The 22,053-nt window shown below is 41.4% G+C and overlaps 1 protein-coding gene and 1 long non-coding RNA gene across 3 annotated transcripts; both read right to left on the minus strand.

Moving 5' to 3' along the window:
* Positions 1–329: 329 nt before the first annotated feature.
* On the minus strand, positions 330–9,543 carry LOC125747611 (uncharacterized). 2 transcript variants are annotated; one of them, XR_007399343.1, is made up of 3 exons: positions 9,303–9,543; positions 4,884–5,030; positions 330–1,794 (listed from the first exon to the last, which is right to left on the minus strand). It is a non-coding gene; the product is annotated as an uncharacterized LOC125747611 (long non-coding RNA). The 2 variants fall into 2 exon arrangements; XR_007399342.1 differs by lacking the exon at positions 9,303–9,543 and adding an exon at positions 5,212–5,408.
* Positions 9,544–14,893: 5,350 nt separating this feature from the next.
* Positions 14,894–20,497, minus strand: LOC125747605 (tumor necrosis factor receptor superfamily member 9-like). The gene is made up of 7 exons (XM_049022993.1): positions 19,685–20,497; positions 19,229–19,348; positions 18,996–19,130; positions 18,598–18,685; positions 18,357–18,418; positions 17,628–17,765; positions 14,894–17,377 (listed from the first exon to the last, which is right to left on the minus strand). The coding sequence occupies exons 1-7, from the start codon at positions 19,821–19,823 to the stop codon at positions 17,241–17,243; spliced, it is 819 nt and encodes a 272-aa protein (XP_048878950.1). The 5' UTR covers positions 19,824–20,497; the 3' UTR covers positions 14,894–17,240.
* Between the last annotated feature and the right edge of the window lie 1,556 nt (positions 20,498–22,053).

The raw sequence follows: 22,053 nt of genomic DNA on the forward strand, positions 1-22,053 counted from the left end.
CATCTAACCGTTGTCTGTCTTTTTTTAACAATCTGGTTTTGTGTATTATCTCATAATTACCGCAAATGTTAACACCTTACATTGCACCTGTAGATTTTGTACACGAGGAGTCATTTTAGTGTGATCAGTTTGTCATTGTAATGCTGCTGATACTTGCAAACAATAAAAACATTATTAAGATGTGTGTCTGTCTGTTCTGTGTTTCTTTGGTGTTAAGCAAAATCAGAATAAAAAAAAAGGTATTTTCAAACTGAGCATTTATATTTTGGAATACATTATAACAATTTTTTTCCATGTGAGTACAACCAAAAAACCTCTATGGTACTAATAATTAAATTAATGATCATACATGATTTTAATTGTATGCGATATTGTTTTCAATAAAATGACATTGCAGACTAGTAAAACATTGCTTTGGACTGGAATTATTTAAATGGACTTGTTCGTCATTTCTGTTACTTTGGAAAATGCATAATCACGAATTCCACAGGTAAAATAGGGAATTGAACTCAATTAAAATATTTGTTATACCAGATACATGTATAGAAAGGTGAAGAATCACACAAAGCCACCATTTCAGTCTTTAGCTGCTTCCTATGAACACGTAGCACCATAGTGTGTGAGCAATGGATGTCTGTATTTGGCTGGCTGAAGATTTAGTTACTCAGAAACAGTGCTTCCTTTTAAATGCCCCCCATTTACCCCCAGGTCCCCCTCTGCCACCAAAACCTCATTGTGTTTCAGCACAAAGCAGCCCCAATCAGTAGCTGCAACGTTAGCCTACTCTCGCTGAACTCAAAATCATTTTCCTCTCATGTGATGAGAGCAGAGACGTCTCTCTGTTCTGAAATACTAATTTAATACTCATGAAATAGTACCAATTGTATCAAATATCTTGTATATTGGCCTACAGAATCGAACTGTCATGTTAGCATAGATTTAGTACATAAATCAATATCTGAACCCACAAACAATGGACTTAATGGTTATATTATGATTCGATATGACAAAGAAAAACCATCACTATGATCCCACAGTATGAAGGCTGACATATAGATCGTCTGGTCTTGAGCTCCACATAAACACAAGGAATGAAGAGCTGGCACCAACGTGCGGACATTGTAGTCCTGGTCAGACATGCATAGTAATGATAATATAAAAGACACGCCTAAATGTTTCATCAGTCACACCAACAGCCCAAACAGCCTGCCTATAATTTTATTTTATTCATCAAATTAAAAAAAAAAAAAAACTTAATTTCATTGAATAATTATGAGTCAAGGAAGTTCCTCAACAGTACCTATAGTATTACCAAATAACGTAGTTTAGACATCCGGGGGTTAGAATTGTGAAATATGAACATGTAATTAGAAATCAGAAAATACAGCGTGTGAGAGAGAGGTTGTTTGAGCAGTGTATTCAGTTATTACATTAGTTACATTCCAAATAAATGGTCAACGTACGCAAAGAAAGTTGCATTAGGTTATATTTACTGGAGAATTCATGTTAAGGTGGCTATTACACTACAGTGGTTTCGCTATTTGCGGCTGAACTGCCATGCTGCAGTAACCACACGGAAGAAGTGTGCAAAGCAGGTGGGAGTGCGGGTAGGCTGAAGGACATCATCCTAGCATGTGACATGTGACGTCACAGTGCAAGTCCGGCCCGGGAACCGGTTCACCTGGCAGTCCCACCCAACTGGATTGCTGCTGGCTGCGGGTGGGAGGGAGCCAACTTTACCGCCATTGTGCTGTTGGACAGGAAGTATGGCGGTTGCTCGGAAACAGTCGTTATCTGTATGGGAGGCATGGTAAACGGTATGAAATACATGTGCCTAGAGACAACTCTTGGAGTATTGTATTGTAAAAGCATTTTTAACTCTCCAGTTAGCTGTAACAGATAGATAAATAATAACGTTTTCTTCCAAACCATGCGTAGTTCAACTAAGGTATTTTGTCAGACTGTTAAACAGAGCCTCAGTTTTCATAAAATATGCAACTTGAGTGTTCTGCCTATAAATGGCAAAATATTACTCATTTAAAGGAAATAGTCTTAAAAGAGTTTTGCATTTCTGTTGCTGTAGATTTTCTATGACTATTGACAGTGAGTTGTTGTGTGTGATTGTGTGCTCTAGTAATTCTTTCAAAGCAATTTGCAATACAGAGAATTTTTATACTGCCGTTTCTATGCTCAAAGGTCATCGCTGTATTTGTCAGGAGTTATATGACCCTCCTTCTCAAAGGAACATTATTCGGTGGGGCAGGGGCCTGACTAGGCTTGCTGGCACGTAGAGGCCGGTAATAAAGCGTGGAACACAAACAGTCTGCAGGTCATACATGCACAGAATACACACAGATGCGGAACAATATCTGCTGAGCAAATGCACTGCCCGAGGGGGGGGGGGGGGGGGGGGGCTGCCTTTTCTTTTTTTTCAGGTTACACCAAAAGAAGCTTTCTAGAGCAGGTTACCCTTCATACGCATTTCTCTCTTGAAACATCTACAGGTACAGGAACACTGTATCAGATTTGATATGCACTAGTGTAGTAATAAGTTATACAGGCGACAGAATGAAAACACAGAACGTGGATGTTCAGGGTCAGCTGCACATGAGACCAGGATCCTGGATGTGAAAACTCATAAAATTCATGTTATGTTCTCAGAACCCAAAGTGGAAGCATCAACAGAAAAAGGATGTTTCCTTTTCACAATAGTCATGCTAGTTGTGTAGAAATTCTGTCCATGATTCAGCTGAGTTCATTCAAAGAATTATGCACAAAAACTAAAACTGACAAAACATTCATTTAACATGTACTGTAGGGAAATCTGATTTGCATTTTATACGAATAAAAGAGATACGGTATATGACTAATGACATACATTTAATATGGGTTGTGTCACATAAAGAGCTTATATGATTTGGGTAAAAGGCATAAAAGTCATATATGTTTTTTTAAAGCTCCAGTAACTGCTATGAAAGTCCAAATGGAAAGTGTCATAAAAAACACCAAACTGAAATAAGGAAATAAAATTTTATCGGTATTGATTAATTGTTTCGTTATTTTTATTGGATTGTTTATTTATTTAATATATAAGGACCTAGGATAAGTTGTAAACGTGCCTAGATAAATATGCATAATGATAAATATAATGATAATCACACACATGTAATAGACACATCCAGATTATTAATGACAGAAGTGAGGCTTTAAAACTGCACAATAGCTGAGACACTGACAGTCACTATCTGGTGTAAACCAGCGTTAAATACACAGCAAACACATCTAATAAAATGTTTTTTAGAAGCCTCAGTTCTCAATTCTTCCTGAGACAAATGCAAATATATATACACAGAAACTCAAACTTTACATAAACTTTCTAAATTTTGTAATGCAATGACTGTAATTTTTGCGCAGCCGTGATCATCATGAGGGGGTTGGACCTGAGGCTATTTAACACATCACAGCAGCCGGGAGCAGCAGAGACAGGGAAGGACAACACCGGCTAAGTCCTGCTGGAGACTGTTTTTATGTATGAGCACCAGCCCAAACAGCAACAGAGATTTGTTGTCATTAGCGTAATGAACGCCTGCATGAAAGGTTATCAGGCTGGACGGAGAACACGTCATAAGAGAACTTTTGAATCACAGTATCTTTAAATCTATAACACCATTTTTTTTTTCTATCTGCGCTCTTGCAAAATTGAAAAACTTTTTGTTTCCATTGTTAGTGTAATAGGTGGCTGGGATCTGGTGGAAAAACCGGCCTAATGTACTTGGTTCTTTGTTGGGGGGTGGTGGGCAGACGAGATAAAGATTATGGGTAATCATCAGCCGTGCAGAGGTGGATCCTTTGATTAAGGAGATGTTACGTAATTGAATGTCACATGGGGGAAGGAAACATCCATGGGTCAAGAAAAAATATATTTATAACTTATTTTGCTTAGAGATATTGCTGGCTTTTACAGAGGAGGCAGTTTTTAGTTATGTAGCCACACACTACATTATAAGGTCCTACCTGTTCCATAAAAATAAAACAGAGACCAAAAGCAGATCTTTCCTTTTCCAGAGGAAAGGAAGATTCACTACCAACACAGCAGATCTCCGCGTTTTTCCACCGAAGGACCGAGGCCTTACCATTCAGTGTGCCACGATGGCCGTCCTGGTTCTGAATAAGCAAACTGGAAAACTGATAAGATTTAACCATTTCAATGACTTTTCTTGTCATTATAAATATGTACCGTAAACCCCATTTTGAAACAAAAATCCATATACTTTTCAACAAATGACTGCGAAAAACCTAGTTCTTTTATTACAACAAATAGATACTGAGGAGAGGTTTTTGGAGGAAGGAAGGGGGAATGTTTTGGGAAACTGTATGGTGTGACAGGTAAGTTAGAAGAACGTGTCACCCTCCCTAAAACCTCCACACCATTCCCTGTTAAGTAGTGACATTATATACGTTTTACAAATAAGATGTCTAAAAGGTTACAGATTGCCATCCACCTATCCATCCATCCATCCATCCATCCATCCATCCTTCTTTCAGCTGTATATCCAGTACTGGTTACATTTGTTTTTCTGACCAATGCTGCTAATACAACACCCCACAATCAAAGTTAGAACTGCAATAATAACAGGAATGGATGAACTCCTTTAAATGAATGCTGAGTGGGTGCATGTTTACAGCTCTCCGTGACACGCCTGATGCAGTAAACAATTTTACAAATCAATGCACAACCGGCAACTGTTGCCAAGGCCACTGTGTGCATGGCAACCAGCAGTTGTTTACGTTGTTGCAAGGATTTTGTTTCCTTTTTTGCCAGGAGCCGAGAAAGCACCCTAAAAGGCAAAGACAGCATATTCTGTTCGTATACCAGAACTTACATATACCAGTTTGCCTGGGACATGGTCCATTTCTCTTTCATGGTTTAGCACTGGGCTGTTACTGGGCACGTCTCTGATCCCACGTCTGCATGCTGCATATCTTTCCCATGTTCGTCTGAGTTTCTTCCAAGTACTCCATTGCCCTCCCTGGCAAGGGATATCAAGAGAATGCCATAGATGACGTTAATTAGGGTTCAGAACCTTAAAAAATGACCTACTATGACAGGATGAAGTTTTACAGGTTCATGACAATGTGTTTCAAGTTATAAACCTTACAAATGTATGCAGCAGTAAACATATTAAAGGTGTTATCATGAAATCTTTGTACCTGATAATCAGGTTTGTAACCACCTCTCCGTCTGCTGATGATCAGGCCCAAACAGAAGCTGGCAGCCATTTTCTGTGGATACTACCATAGTCTCTGTGAATTACATCCCTTATGTCCCTGTGGTTTCTGCAGCTGGGCAAATAGCATCTGAAGTTTCCTTTTATTTGACAAAACCAAGACGAACAAAACCGAATGTCTTGTTTATCCCTCATTGAGGAGTGGTAATTAGGGGCTTTTGTTAGGCACAGTTGTTCTCTATCCAAGGTAACCTCAGCTTGAACAGGGCAATGACAACAAAGCCAGCAACAAAAAGCAGTGTATTAAAAATTGCTGTGTCATTGTGCCACAGTGTAAACACTGACACAAGCGAAGCGGGATGCACGTGAACTTGAATTCCAAAGAGGGGCACGCTGTGTTTTTACAAAGCTTCCTGTCATTACTGTCTATTTTAAAAGGGGTCTATTTTCACGTTTTAAGAGGACTTCCATGTCATGAAATCTGGAACAGAAACAGATATCGGATAAAATTAATAAAACTAAATGCCAGAAATCCACAGAGATGAATTTCTCCAACAGGTCTGAAGGATTCTTCAGTGGGCGTGCTTCTCTACACTGGTATAACACATCTGCCAAATCCAAAAAACTGTTTCCTAACTCAGGCAATGTGAGATGCTTCTGCTAGTGCCCCCTGCTGGATAACCATTCAACCAGCATTGACAGTTACCACGGGCAACAGTTTTGACCTAACACTGTTGTCATGGTGAACTGTTTCAGTGTCTGAATTGTTTATATACATATACAGAAATAGGCTGGCACAACATTTCTCTAAACAAAGGCAAAATATTTTATGCAATATGGACAAAAGTGTCATAGATTAAAAAGAAAAACCCTTGTTAAATTTTGAAAGCATAAACGCCGTGCATCATTAATTTAACGGTGCAATTTATGGCGTGAAATTAAGTGAAATTAAGGTAAGAATAGCTGAACTATTAGGAAATATAAAGAGTTGTTTTGTTTTTTTCTTGTGAAGCCCCCTTGATTCTTCTGTTCTGCGTCTGTGTAAAAGTCATACGTCTCTATAAAACACAAGAATGAAGGGTCTGTATGCACATACCGTACAGTATGTTCCAATATTCAGAGTTATGCCCGAGTCACCACTACCACAGAAATAAAATCAGATGCCAACAAAAACACCAATAAAGTATACCAAATGCCATACTCAGTGTATATTGGTATTTAATTTATATACAAATATATCAGTATTGTTTTTATCTGCGGGGGACAATAATTTCATTAATCTGCACCATGCTTTGTGTTCTGTTCATATCTATTCATTGATTCTTACAGTTTTTATTTACCGACATATGTCGCCTTCTTCACTGCTCTAAAACTAAACAATCAATCCCAGTGACTGGCCTGGATATATGAAACCAGAGTCAGTTAGGGATTACAAAGAGAGGACAGGTGTTCTCTCCTTTGTGCAGTCCTACAGCTTGGCTTCCCGGGCTTTCACTCGGAGAAACGCCTCCCTTCACCTCTGGGCTTATGAAACATCTCTGTGCCTAGCTTTAGTCCAATGGGACGTCCCCAAAGCACTTGTTATTACTGTGTGGGTTCTGGTTAACGATCCTGAGCGGGAGTAGTTGTGTATCATGAAAAGCTTAAGGTGTCCATGTGCTTGCAGAGCTTTGGCCTGTGACATGGCCAAACTGATGTGGGTGGACAGAAAGCCACGTGTCACCTGCAGATCTAAGCTGTCTAGGAATAATAGATTAACCATTGTCCTCTGGACTAGAGAGGCATGGATTTGGATCCCTGCCCAAGAAACCAGTGTTGGTCAAAATCCTTTGGCAATCTCGCTGAACGATGTCTGAACAATGTGAAATCATCATCTTGCTTAGGAGGATTCTAATGCAAGCAAAGTGTTTCGGAGTTCGGTGTCACGTATAAGAAGAGAGAAGATGAGCTTCATTCTGCTTTTGTTCTGTATTTAAATCATACGTTAAAAATCAGCAGGTCAAAAATGTACTTCACATCCGGAGTTTCTAAAACACCACCGAGTTTCTCACAGCCTCCATCTCAAATTGATCACGTGACTTATAATAAATATTGCATGTGTTTTTGCAGCTGCTTTTCCGCTAGAACTTAATTGTGCCACTGGGGAAGGTAACTGCAAAAGAGCTGCCTATTAGTGCATGCTTAATTTTGAGCTGAAAGATGTTGCAGTGAAGTGAATACGCAAGTTGTGACAGACACACACAGATGCATCTACTTATGTTAGAATGTGTTAAAGGCTGCAGAAGGCAGTATGAGACTTCGGTGACAAGCAGGAAAACAAGCACCAGCATAGTAATAAATACCAGCAGCAAAACAAAAGCAAAGAAAAACTGGAAAGGCCTAAATAAATCAGACGGGTTTAATGAAACACTAATGTCTGGGCACTCGCACCAACAGACAGTTTGGCAAATCCAGTTCACTTTACCATGTTTTAGACTGTGAGGTCTGGGGGGAGGAAGGGAATGAAAGCCCACAGCGACATGGGAGAACATGCAAACTCCACACACATAAGCCAGGACAGAGAACCTTGGTCTCAAGAGGCGTGGAGTAACCATGCCAACCACTACATCACTGTGCCACCCATTCAGTTCGGTTAGATTTTTAATGCCCATTTCACTGTCCACAATTACATAGTGACAAAGAAATGTTTGGTCACTGCACTTCATATAACACAAATGACAGTTTGTCCTTCGAAGGATGTGGTCTATGAAGCCTTAGGAGGCTGTGTCTTATGAACAGTGTGGTCTGTGAAGCCGTAGTAGGCTGCATCCTTCGAAAGTTTGCTCAATGAATCTTGAGATCTGGGCAAAAGTATAACACATGTCCAGGCTGCGTGTGAAGGAGCCTTTGAAATGGGACAGCCTTGTCATGTCGCTGTGACAATTCTGTCTTCAAATGCAACCTTAAAAGGATGCAGCACCTGAATTCAGACACAGCCAGAGTCACAGTCACAGAGGACTCAAACAAAATCTTGACCTGGATTTGTGCTTTCTGGACCTGAACTATGCATCTATAAAAACAGCAGTGAAATGCAAGGTGTCGTGCGAAACAATAAAACAATGAAACACAGTTTAATCAGTGGTTGGTCTGAGGTAGATGGACCAGATTTCAAGTATTGATAGAGAACCATAGATATGCAATCAAGCTATAGTTCTGTGTTCATTGGTGGGGTGTCTGGTGTCAATGTACCAAATGCTTTGCTACGGTGCTATAAAAAAAAACAAACAATGAAAGATAGATAGATTAGCCTATTATATTAGCACATCTGGTCATCAGATTAGTTGCTTCAGAGAAAAAAAGTCCATGGTGTGTGTTGGGTCATGATCCCGTCTCTCACCACTTCTTTACTGTTGCAAAAGTCATGTGTGTGGGAGTGAACATCCAGTGAAGAACTGGGCTGTTTTTGGAGCCTACAGTGCCAGTGAATAAAACAGCAGGATTGTATGTTGCGTATTGTGCATGTACAGAAGTTGATGAATATCCTGTGGGTCGTGCTTCCTGTATCCTGTGTCAGTAACACTTTACTTGACGGGGCACAAATACAAAGAAATAACTCAGTAACTACTGAAGTACAAATCATTAACAAATCACGAACAAATATAGTCCACCTGAGATAAAAGATGCTTAAATACAGTAACTGCTTAAAATACAGTAAATAAAATAACTGCTCAAAATACAGATGCACAAATACAGTACCTGATAAAAGTTGCATCATGATTCCTTAATGGTGAACAAATATGAGATCAGTATTTCTTCTGTTGTTAATTTGATTTGATTTGCTCTTTCAACAGTTCCTACAAAGGTTCACAAAGGCTTACAGAACTAACAAATATAGTAACAAATTTAATAACTGCCTGAGATGAAAGAAGATATGATTCATTAACATGAGATCAATATGTAACTAATACTTAGTCTGGGCCTAATTAATATATAAGTAATAGCATAATGCCATGTTACTCATGCCCCATCAAGAAAAAGTGTTACTGGTGAGTCTTCAAGCGATACGGATAGTGAAAGCACAGCTGTCGTCTTTACCAGAGAATATAACCTGCTTTCCATTAGATGCTGGAACACTGCTGGTGGGATTTGCTGCCATTCAGGTCGGGTAACTTTGCCGCCGAATCTGCTCCCAGATATTTCCATTTCACAATTAACTTTCGTGCGGCCGACTGGGGCAGCTCTTGACGGAAATGTGGAGAGTCGACTTGTTGGAAAGGTGTCCAATGGTGTCCCGTGTCAGTAATAGGTTGACTAATTCAGTATGACCACCCGTTCTGCTGCCATTGTTTGACGCTGGAGATTGCCTGGCTGTGTGCTTAATTATAGACCTGTGTGTCGGCAATGAGTTTGGCTCTTGTGGCCATTTCCTGTAATTACCACTACCACTACTTTTGCCCATCCACATTTTTGCTCCCTACGAGCTCCCTGTCAGACAGTTCACATTTTTGTTCACTAGTACGAGCTAGGAGGGAGCAAAAATGTGGACCATCTAGGGGTCCGCGAGGACTGGTTTGAGAAACACTGACATGAAGTTCATGAACCAGAAGGAAATCAGCTGCAGCTTTAAAGATATACCTGGAGTAAGTGAAAAGGGCCTGAAACGTCAGACACTTAGCAGTTTTCAGCGTCCCTTTGTGGTGGAGCTTGTCATTGTTTATTTTTATATCATGAGCACATAAGGCCCCCTGTTATTCTGCCTGTTTTACTAGTAAGTCTAGTTATGCATTATGAGTTTGAAGAATAGTGTTAAAACTCATCAACACTAGTAAACATCTTTGTGACAAATTCATTCAAAAGCATAAATGAGAACAGGTCTGTAATTTTGATGTATCTCACTGTATAATCCTTCATTAAGATCAATACTTTAGTTTCATTAATTTAACATTATTAATATTTGATACCCAACAGCAAACATTTATCTGAACTATAATGTCTGTATCCTTCCATGACTCCACCGCAAATGCTGCTTCATTTGTCATTTTGATAAGCAACCTGTCCATGGAATGTAGCTGCCACCCCAATCAGTCTGAAAAGTTCACAAACTTGGCTGAAAGACGTAGAAAGGGCTGATTTGTATTTAGACTCCAGAACCTAAGCAAACTAGCTAATGCAGCAACTCACAAATTCTTGACATTATAATGTGCAAATATAATGTGTAAACCTTTTAGAAACTTCTGTAGTTTTCATTAAATTCAACAAGCTCATCCGGTTATAGGAAATGTTAGTCAGATTCTCTCAGAATACTTTTTCCTTTGTTCACGTGTCCCTTACAGTCTCACTTTCACCCCTAGGAAAAATATTATGCAAAACATTATGACAACAACTCTCCTTTGGAGAATCTCAGTCATATACAGGCATTCAGCCTTAGACTGTTTTCTTACTGAGGTGACAACCTGCTTTTCATTGATATTGACCAAACATTAGGGCTGACATTATATATTGGGTTGCGCCTCCATTTTTCCTCAGAGCAGCTTTGATTTGCTGGCATATGGACTCCATAAGTGTTCCACATAGATACTGGATCTTAATGGAGCGACAGCTGAGTTAGATAGGAGTATCGTCCATCCATTTTCTGTAACTACTGGCCCGGTTCAGGGTCTTGGGGACCTGGAGCTTCTCCCAGAGGCTATAGGTACAAGGAACAAGCCAGGGAACAACTCAGTATGGGGCGACGACAGGGTGCTCTCACACACCATTTACTCACACATGCATATCTAACGGGCAATTTGGTAACTCCAGTTAACCTTAGTGTGCTTTTTGGAACGTTGGGGGGGGGACTATGGAGGAAACCCCATGTCGACATGGGGAGAACATGTAAACTCCACACACATGGAGGCATGGTGGAGACGCGAACTCGCAACCTGGTCCCACAGGTGTGAGGCAACAGTGCTAACCCATGCTTCACTCTGCCGCCCCTAGGTGGCAGTGTGGTAGCTAACTAAATTTCATAATGTCTACTTTGCCTTTCATACAGAACAGTCCAGTCTATTAGCATACAAATCACCATATTCTGGTCATATTGTTGGTCTGCAAACAGACCAACAAGCCCCCTGACTGGAACTCTAACAGTCCAGGATTTGGTTCATGTACGTTAGGTGGGTGTTTTGTTGATAAAACATGCTGAATACATTCCATAAATAAGTAATTAGGTATTTAAGAAAGTAAAGATTAATACTAAATAATAATTTTAGAATTAGGAGAAATTAAATGAAATTCCCTATCAGAAACTGAGTGGTGCTTTGTCTTTGGACATCTGAGCGAATCACAGTTTATCCGTAACAAACAACATGTTCAAGTGTGATCAAAAGTGTTCATAAGTGTGATCAATGATCAATTTTGTAATCATATCGTCAGATCTGCCACTGTATGACTTGGACACTCTGGTGAAGAGAGGGGCTGAGCTGTCAACTGATCACCACCTAGTGGTGAGTTTGATTGATGGTGGGGAAAATGCTAGATAGACCTACTAGACCCGAACGCATAGTGAGGGTGTGCTGGGAGAATCTGACCAGGGCTTCTGTCTGCGTGATTTAAAACTTGCAACTCCAACAGAACTTTTCTTGCATTCTGAGGGAGGCTGGAGTCCAAATGCTGACATGCCTCTTCAACAGTGCATGGAGATTGGGGACAGTACCTTTGGATTGGCAGACTGGGGTGGTGGTCCCAATCTTTAAGGAAGGGGACTGGAGGATGTGTTCCAGATTCAGGGGGATCACACTCTTCAGCCTCCCTGGGAGGGTCCATGTCTGGGTACTGGACAGGAGGGTCCGCTGTTGGATGAACCTCAGATCCAGAGCAGCAGTGTGGATCTTGTCCTAGCTGTGGAACATTGGACCCGCTCTTTACCCTCACAAGGATACTGAACTGTTCATGGCAGTTTGCCCAACCAATCTGTGTGTGTTTTCTGGACTTGGGGAAAAAAAAAGAAAAAAATTGGGAGGAGCTGAAAGCACAGTCTCTGCTCCTCTGCATCAAAAGGAGCCAGCCAAGGAGGTGTGGGCATCTATCCAGGATGCCTCCTGGACACCCCCTGGGCAGGTGAATCAGACATGTCCAACTGCGAGGAGACCATGGCGCAGACCAAGGGCACGCTGGTCTCTCGGCTGGCCTGGGAACGCCTTGGGATTCCCCCGGAGGAGGTGGAGAGTGAAAGGGAAGTCTGGGAATCTCTGCTTAGACTGCAACCCCGCAACCCCATCCCAGATAAGTGGCAGAGAATGCAGTGGCATGCAAATATTTCTTTAACATAAACCTGTTTTATTCACTCTTAATAAAGAAGAATAACTTACAAAAGAAAATTAAATAAGTACTTCTTAACAACCTTTAATGTTTTCCTAAAGCAGGCAAACCTGTATTTATTGCCAGTTGAAATCAAGTAACTTTAACCTTGTTTCACATCATAGTGGTACTTAACAATAAGAATTAACAATGGGGTCGGGTTGTGGGGGCGGGCTGTGATATTTATGAGCAATAAATTTGGATATTTGCTTGTGCATAGAAATCCCCCACCCACCAGAATCCCTAGAATGCCAAAGCATGACAGAGCTCGACCATCAGCAGGTGGCTTTCTGTCACACGCAGATTCTCGGGGCTTAAGGGTGGTGAACGTTGAACTGTGGTCACATTAGCTACATTGAGCTCGAAGCAAAAGCTGTTGCTTGCATTATGTGACACTCAATCACAGAATTGTGTGGTTTTCTTTTGATGTTAAGCTTCTGTTTTACCTTTTTTAATTGAAGTGATGTACTTGCACAAAACAAGCTTCTTTGATATCAGCAGGAATTGATTTTTTCTTTAGGCAACACTTTAAGGGGCACAAGTAACTTAGTTACTCAGTTACTACTCAAGAACAAATCATGAACTAACACAGTTCCTGCATGAAATACATGAGCCATCATGATTGATTAATGATGAACAAACACAGCATCAGTACATAACTAACACTTAGTTCCTGGTTAATTAATACATTTAGTAAGAGTAATCATGCACCCTCAAGTAAAGCATTACCATTTTTTAAAACAGGTTATGTACCTGCAGATTAACTGCGAGATTAGAAGCCGTTGTTTTTTCATTCTTTTAAAATACCCCAAGTATTAATAATATCCTCATGGGAGGCTATTTAGAGAAGGGGATTCACAAAGCAACGGAACAAAATTGTAATGGATTAACCACACTATCAAAACATGAAACCTACACACAGTACTGAAGGAAAGAAACCTTTATTCACCTTCATACTGTAGGCTGTCAGATAACCTATCAGAGGCACACAGCCGAAAGATGCATACAGCATAGAGACAACACAAAAAAGACATATAAATTTCATAGGTTACTGCTACACATCACCTTCTCATCAACTACAGCTGATGAATTGGGCATCAGTTCCCAGATTGATGCCCCCAGTAAAATAAATAAATGAAAATAAAATAATGAATAAATGTACATATGATATAAGTGGCTTTCATGACTATAACAAGTTTTTCGGCCTTGTCACAGTGCAACATCATCATTCACCATTTAAATAGTCCCTTCGTTCTTTGTTCCATCTTACAGTCTAACATCAAAACTCATTACAGGCGTCTTTTTCGACTTTCTTTACACATTTTGCCTTACAACACTCAAGTAACAAAAATTCTGAAAAGAGAAAAACAGGCCTGTAAAAGTGATGAGTTTCCTGATTTAATACTCAATAGAGTACCCTTCTGCTTTAATTACAGCCATCGGTATATTTGGATGTCTGTACCAGCTTTGTGCATCTACATTTTGCAATATTTGTTCATTCTTCCTTGCAGAATTGTGTGAGGTCAGTCAGATTTCGTGGTGAGCAGTGATGGGCTGCTCTGTTCAAGTCCATTCTCAGATTTCCTGTCGATTCAGGCCAGGGGTCCGACTGTTGGTTTGCAGGCTGTGTTTATGGTCATTGTTGTGCTGGAAGGTGAATCACCTGCCCAGCTTCAGCTGTCTAGTAAAGAGCTACAGGTTATCCTCAAGAATTTGGATGTGCATAGCAGCGTCCATTTTCCCATCAGTTCTGACCAGGCCCTGCTGAAGAGAAACACCCCCACAATATAATGCTACCACCACCACACTTCACAGTAGGCATGGTGTTTTAAGTGTTGTGTTGATTTTTGCTTTTTGCCAAACATTATGCTTGAAGTTTAATCCAAAAAGTTCAGTCTTCTTCTCATCTGACTGTAAATTCTTTTGCCACATGGAACCAGAATCTTCCAAGTGTTTTTTATCTTGCAAAGCATAAATGTGATTCAGTGTGGCATTTTTTTCTTGCCACCTTGCCATAGAGGCCAACTTTGTGCTGAGTTGGGTAATTCAGGTCCAGGGAGTAAAAGTCCAGACTGGGATTTTGCTTCAACCAACCAGTTCAGTACTCTGTGACTATGACTCTTTTGAAACAAAATCTTGGTTGAACTTGTCTTGCAAAATTGCCAGTGGCCTCTTATTGGCTTCCCTGATCAATTTCCCCCTATTGTAGTCATCGAGTTTGGAAGAGTGACCAAATTTAGGCATGGTGTTGGTGGTGCCATACCGGGGAGGGTTGTCAATTTTAGTCAGCTGGCTGGAGTGAGATTTTCAATTCAGGACACGTTTGTACACATATGCGCACACATTTACATGTATGTAACAGTTTTATTACCTTGTAAATAGTTTGTAGGGTTTGCAAACTACCCCAAAGCTATGCTTTGGGTTTATGATGGAATAATATAGATTTGCATGAGCGTGAGAGTCTGAAAGCGTCACGCTAAATGCATGAGAGTCGGCCAACCTGCCATGTGCTTTCCAGTTCTGTTTTGTTTTGTTCAAGGAGTTTTTATTAATATAATCTGGTTACAACAAACACAAAACAAAGGACAAACAGCAAATAAATCAAAACCATCATCAACCCCATCTTCCACCCCCCCTAGCCCATCCCGGGTAGCCCCAGAATCCCCGCACCTCAGACCAAAAGGATAACTAAGGGCAAGTCCCTAAGTTTCTATAACAGTTAAAGGCCTGATAAGAAGGGCGGCCTCGTCCCAAAACTCAGTACTCAGTCTTAGCCCTAAGCAGCGGACAATTCTATCACGACAGCGTCCTGAAAGCACCATAACCACATTGTTAGGGAAAGATTGTGAGGTGTAATCCATCTCTGAGCAATTCATTTTTTGGGGGCTTTTTTTCCTGTTGTCAAGCCCACCAACAACAGACAACACTGTGCTTTGTTCAATACTTACATCTGCAGCCTCCGGCAAAAGTAGCGACTTGGGATGCAAAGGAATCTTTTTCCTAATAAATTTAGACAAAACACCTGCTATCTTTTTTAAAAAAAAAAAAAAAAAAATAGACAGGAGTTCATTCCCAAAACATACATTTGTAAGAGACCAGAGACCCCTAGGAAGAGAGGCCAGAAATAGTGCTTGATATTAAGCCCACCGTATACATTAATAAGTTCAATAAAATCTATGGCATAATTTTTATTGAATCAATGATAATTTGGATTCTAAGATGAGTTATATATTCTATACACCCCGTCCCAATTAATTATTTTATCACCTGACAATATATTCCTCTTCTACAGTATTCTACAGATCTGGCTGATGAACTCAGACAGGAAAATTTAGGTGACACAAAGCCTCTTAGGTGTGATTTTAAATTACGAGGTATAGTAGGGCGCGGTATAGTAGGGCGAGGTATAGTAGGGCGAGGTATAGCAGTCCTATCCCTCATCCCGATGGGACACCATTGGCAAGAATAGAAGACTTTAGTAGGTCCTGAAATTCTTTCCAGTTCTTAGAAATACACCTAATGGTACTCAGAGAGATAGTCACAGCCTTTCCTTAACTTTATCCCGAGTATTTTCTAACTACCAGGATGTAATGTGGCAAAAGTTAAGGGTTTTCACAAGATACGCTGATTTTGTACAGATACTGTATATAATGTCAATTTACACAAATCCGTACATCTCTTACTTAAGAACACCCACTATATAACTGCCATTAATAATGATGGAACAATAATAATTAATAATATGAATCAGAAACATTATTGTTTCGTGATAGTTGAAAACAAGACAAAATAACACAAATAAAACCTTTTAAAAATCCCCTTAGAAAAGATCAGGGTACTATTTTTGACCTTATAAAGGGTTTGCATTCTGACATTACACTAGCATTAGAAAAATCAAGTAATAAGAAATTCAGAAGTATTTTATATGTACACCACATAAGTAAAACAGCAAATTTCTACCACACACATGAGCTCAGAATTACCATCTGGAAGATGGATGGATAGTTGGGTGGGTTGATTTGATGGATGAAGATATGTAGTTTGATGCAGAAGACCAAAGACTGTTACACATTCCTGTCTAGGTTGCAGAGTATTACTGTACTGACGTAGGAAAGGAAAATATGCTGATTTCTGAGTGGGAGTAACACAGAAGTCGTCAGACACCAACAAACTTTCCAAGTGAGTTATAAAAGCGCAGCACCCATGCCACGGCGGAGCCAGAATATTTTATGTGGGGGGGGGTCTGGATGGGACTGAGGTCATTTTGGGGGTGACCAATAAATCTAAATATGAATATAAGGCACGTAGAAAAAGGTACCTAAATGCTATAAGTGTACATTGTTTATATTTCAGACAGTGGTGGAATTATCAAATACACATGTAATATATGAATTTCGTGTAGTTAAGGTAACAAGCTTACATTAATGCCACAAAAATGTAAATATGACAGGGGGGGAATGGGCTGGTCAGGTTTCAGTCTAGGGTGGCCACGCCCACCCCTTGCCAGCCACCCCAGATCAGCATCATGGCTGGAGTTTCTTAAAAACTTTAATGGTGGAAATGTAAGATAACCTCTGTGGTTGGTTGGCTTTTTCTCACTGCTTTTTCATCACTTGTTCCGGTAACAGATTGTCATTATAATGACAATCTCTGACCTTTTCATCCCAGACGATTCTCAAGAAAGGAGTTGAGAATTCACACGATGACATTGAGACCCTGCTCCATGCTGGACGGCTGGCTTGTTTTGCTGTCCAGTGCCTGGATTGGAAGGTCACCCTTTTCTTCCTTTGATAATGGGCAGCTCAGCATGTTTTCAATTTGGTTCATGGTCGCTGTGGTGGTAGGAGAGAGCAGCATGGCACTTCAGCCCAGTAAGCAGCACATCGCCCACAAAGAGTTAACTTTCAATTGACAGTAAGCAAAACACCTCCCTTCATTAATCAGGCAGAGTACACAATGAGGATGCACGTCTCAAAGGTGTTATCACACTGATAAGAATAACTATCCCCAAAGGCTCGACACTGCTGATCTTTTTAAAACAAAATATATTTTCTAAAAGAAAGCTCAGAAATTAACACTCACTGGGCGTAATATACTTTATTTTCCTCTTCCATAAGCAGCTGATCAAGAAGATGAGGAGGAGAAGGGGTGTGACAATGATGACACTGAGGTAAGGTGCTAAATTCTCAGGATTGCCAGGGGGGGGTGATGCAATAGGGCCTGTAGACAAAGAAGAAAAGGTATTAACCACTAACATATAAAAGGTTATAAATATGTGATGTGCACTAGTGATGAGGTTGGCCAATCAATATTAATTTAAAAAGAAAAAAAAAATTAAGCTTGTCCATCCCTGTCATGACACACGGTGAACACAGCGGGAGAGAAATGCTGGAGCCCAGGAGTTTGCGTAAAACTCAGGATTTAATGACGGAATCATACAATCGGGAGCACGAGAAATCACTAGCGATCAAAACGTCAGTGACAAGACGGGGGAAAGACTGACAGGGAAGCACTTAAATACAGACACGTAATCAGACAAGATTAGGAACAGCTGGTAACATGGGGATTCCACACGTGGTTAACGAGGGGGCATGGCACACGGGGGGGAGCGGCACGATCGGGACGTGACAATTGCAGCGGACATACAAACGAAAACTCAGCATGAGCTCTCCTGTGGTCAGTCCAAATACTCATTTTTTGGTACAAATGGCAATCCTAATCGTTAGTTTAAAGTTCATTTTCATTTGAAAGGTGTAATCACTTTCAGAGAAATATGAAAATTAAAAAGAAAATAATATTGTTAGTATTTACCACATATTGTATTGTGGGTGCTGTTGCCCGAGGATATTTCCTTCTTACCAAGCTTCTCACACCTGGATAATGTGAACAGAATGCAGATGGATTAAACAATGCCGCAAAATCTGAAATGCATAACTGCAATTCTACACTGTATATAACAAATTTAGCTTTTTTTGTAATTCACTGGAAATATGATAAAGCTTTAAAGTAATATATGTCTTAAAATATGTAAATGACAAAATTCTGATCTTACACTGTTAGATTCTGACACCTTCCGCCTTCAGTGTCTGAGTATGTATTTGTGGGGCAATTCTTGCATTGGTATATATAATCAAAATCCCCTGAAATTGAAATATCGCTTTAAGCACAGCACTTTATCACAATTCTGACACTTGTAATTACATGTCTTTTTAGGTATATTTTTCATTTACAGTGTTGTCCGGTTTGGCCTTTAACTAATTGCATGGCACTTTACTTAATGGAGTCGACACTAGTGAATACACAGGCGTAAGCAGTCCTTCATTCACTTGGTTTGCAGGTTTTCATTAATGTATATTCTACATGGCTTTGTTTTTTTATTGCTTGCAAAGTAGCTTATTTAAACCAAAAGGACTATTGAATGATGCATCAGGGACCGAGGCCTTCGCTCACCAAGCTTCTCCAGCTCCTTGCCTCTGGGACACACTAAGTGTTCGACACACTTGGTACACTTTCTATTGGCACACAGGTAGCCATCCTTGCATGTGCATTGAGTATCAGTTGTGGTGGTACATTCTTTAACCACAACTATAAATGAAGAGACAAATGAGCCTTTAACATGCAGCCATTACTCTTGAATAGATTACGGAGAATCGTTTAACAGTGTAAGGCCGAACGATGCTGACCTTGCTCACATTTGGTGCAATTTACGCAGAATATATCTGCTACATGGGAGTACAAGCCAGGAGGGCAAGGCTCACAGACTGTGTCATGCCCCACACTGCATTCCATTTTCATATGTTCGCCTGTCAGACAGGACACAATTATGATCATATTTATAATGAATCTCCATGGCAATTATTATTAATTATGGTCCCTGATCCCAGTCATCAATGCCTCTTGTTTCCCTCCTCTGAATTTGTCAGTAGCCTATCTTCAATCATAGTGAAAAATAAGTATATGGTATTTTTTCAAACGATGAATACTGAAAATTGCAAAAGCAGTCAAAAAACAACAGATACCCACAGAAGGAATAAAAACAAAAAATGTTCAGTACAACTCTTAGATTAACTTAAATTTCCTGTATATTTGTCTGCTTTATAATATTTTACATAAGAAATGCACAAAAGAAAGACTCCTACCTGGATGACAGAGTTTACAGCAATGTCCATTTTTACTTTTAAAATTTTTATCTTTTTCACAGGTACTAAGAAGTGATGCCTGGACATATAAGAGGTACTTTAGTGTCACATAAATACTGCAGTAACGAAGCTGATTCATGATCAGAAAACTCTCTTCTACTCTTCTACTGTAAGACCACTTACAGTACTGATGTTCTCAAAGTCGCAAGATGATGAAAGTCAACTGCAAACTGCTATGGAACGACCAGGTTTTATTCTGGTGGGCGTCAACTGTACTGTGAACATCTGAAGCCTCTGTTTCTTTCCATGCTACAGTACTACATTTCGCTGTTTGCTATCCAGCTCTATATCTTCAAAACCCTCTGGGGAATACAATAATATAGACTACTATTAAGAGAAATGTTATCTTTCTATTTCATTTTTGGTAACACAGTGGCTCAACTCCAGTGTCTCTAGTGCAGTGGCTCTTTACACTATCCTATACATAATTTATTAGGTCTTCTTTAGGTAGTTAAGTATCCAGCTCACAGGATCCTCATTGCTGACGACCTGAGCAGTTGGTCCAGCCCAAGGAGACACGTAACACCTGGCTGTGGCAGATCGATGGTCATTTCCAGAGGATGTGACAGGACCATGTGTTGGCCTGGACGGTCGCCAGCTAGGATCCCGAGATGTTTTATGTGGTGTGTGCAGCAGCGTGCTGTGTCAGTGCATGCCCCCCTTCCTGACCTGACCTGATTTTTTTAAAACATATTTTCATTGAATAACTGCTAATGCATATAATGCCAATTTTTCGGTATACTAGACTCATGGACCCTATAAACTAGCAAGCATACGCATGGAACAGACATGACTCATTGTGGTTTTAACAAAAAAAAAAAAAACAGAGGTAAAGATTAAACGTATTTTCCCAGTTTGAGAGTTTCAGTGGAACAAAGGAAAAAAAATAGATGGAACCAATTTTCAGTTAGAGATCAGTGTTCCCCAAGACACACTGTGGGCCAAATTCACGCCACAACAGTTGAATGTCTGGCCCATGCAGACCACCTCAGGGAAAATGGAACAAACACCCTCCCTATTTGCTTGGCAAATGTCATCATCAGAGGCAGCTCATCCATAGAGGTAGGTAGTACCTCCCTGATGTTTTAGAATAAATTGTGACACAATTGATATTGAATTGATTGTGCGCCCTTTATTAAGTACACATACAGTGTACTTGTCACGGGTCGTGGTGCGCGAGCGCGGCGGAGAGCAGCGATCGTGCGGAAGGAGCAGGCAGGCAAGCGGGATACGGGGAAAACGGGGTTTTAATCAAGAACGGGGATCTCACGCGAACAAACATCAAAGAACATCAATGACGGACAAAGGACTTGGGTAAGACACGGACTGAAATACACAGGACTGATTGAAAATAATCAGACACAGCTGGGTACAATCCGGGAAACACACGTGGGTAGGCAGGGGGCGTGGCACACAGGAGGAGCCGACTAGCAGGGCATGACAGAACCCCCCCCCCAAAGGCGCGCTTCACCGGGCGCGCCAGGGAGGAGGCGACAGACGGGACACGGGAACTGGAGCAAAAACAGAACCATCAACAAGAGACGGGAAACAGGACCGAGGCACAAAACAGGGCAAGCGACAGGACGTGAGACAGGAGCTGACAAAGGGACGGGAAGGCAGAGAGACAAATCAGGAAGGGAGAAACAGAGGGAACAGGCGGAACAAAAGGAGCGGGAGTGACGGGAGGGAACGACGGGAAACCAGGAACAGAGCGGGGCAGAACAAAGGGACCAGGAACAGAGGACGGCGGGACAAAGGCAGGAGGAGGAACAAAGACAGGCGGGACAGAGACAGGAAAGAAGGGAGAGAAGGAGGAGGAAGGAAGGGGAGCCCGTGGGAGCCCCAGCGGGCGACGGGAGGCAGCCGGAGGGGCCGCAGGCGGCCGGGAGGCCGGAGCCGGAGGGGACCACGGAGGGGCAGAGGAGACAGGGCGAGGGACCCGCGGAGGGGCCAGGGAGGGAGCAGGAGGGAGCACCAGGGAAGGGGACGAGGGAGCTGGAAGGGGCCAGGGCGAAGGCAAGGCGAGGGGGGGAGCCGCCGCAGGCGGCGACGTCCTCCGACGGGCCGCAGGTAGGGGCCCCGCAGGCGACCGACCAGGCACCGGAGGGGGGAGCGAGGCAGGGCGACGAGGCACCGGAGAGGGACCCGCAGGCGACAGCCGACCCGGAGGGCCAGGACCCGCAGGCGCCAACCGAGCCCCAGCGCAGGCGAGGCAGGGGGCAGGGTGGGCGGGACCCCAGCGTCTGTGTCCCCTCCCTTTACGGGACACAGACATGACCCCAGGTCGGGGGACTAGTTCGCCGGGGCGA

This window comes from Brienomyrus brachyistius, chromosome 8 (genome assembly GCF_023856365.1).
Source record: "Brienomyrus brachyistius isolate T26 chromosome 8, BBRACH_0.4, whole genome shotgun sequence".
NCBI lineage: Eukaryota > Metazoa > Chordata > Actinopteri > Osteoglossiformes > Mormyridae > Brienomyrus > Brienomyrus brachyistius.

Coding starts and splice junctions, on each gene's coding strand:
- LOC125747605 (XM_049022993.1), bottom strand. CDS start 19,823: ATGAATCAGCTTCGTTACTGCAGTATTTATGTGACACTAAAGTACCTC. Junction 18,419..18,597: donor AGGTGTCAGAATCTAACAGT/GTAAGATCAGAA, acceptor CACATTATCCAG/GTGTGAGAAGCTTGGTAAGA. Junction 17,766..18,356: donor CACCCACAATACAATATGTG/GTAAATACTAAC, acceptor CTTTGTCTACAG/GCCCTATTGCATCACCCCCC.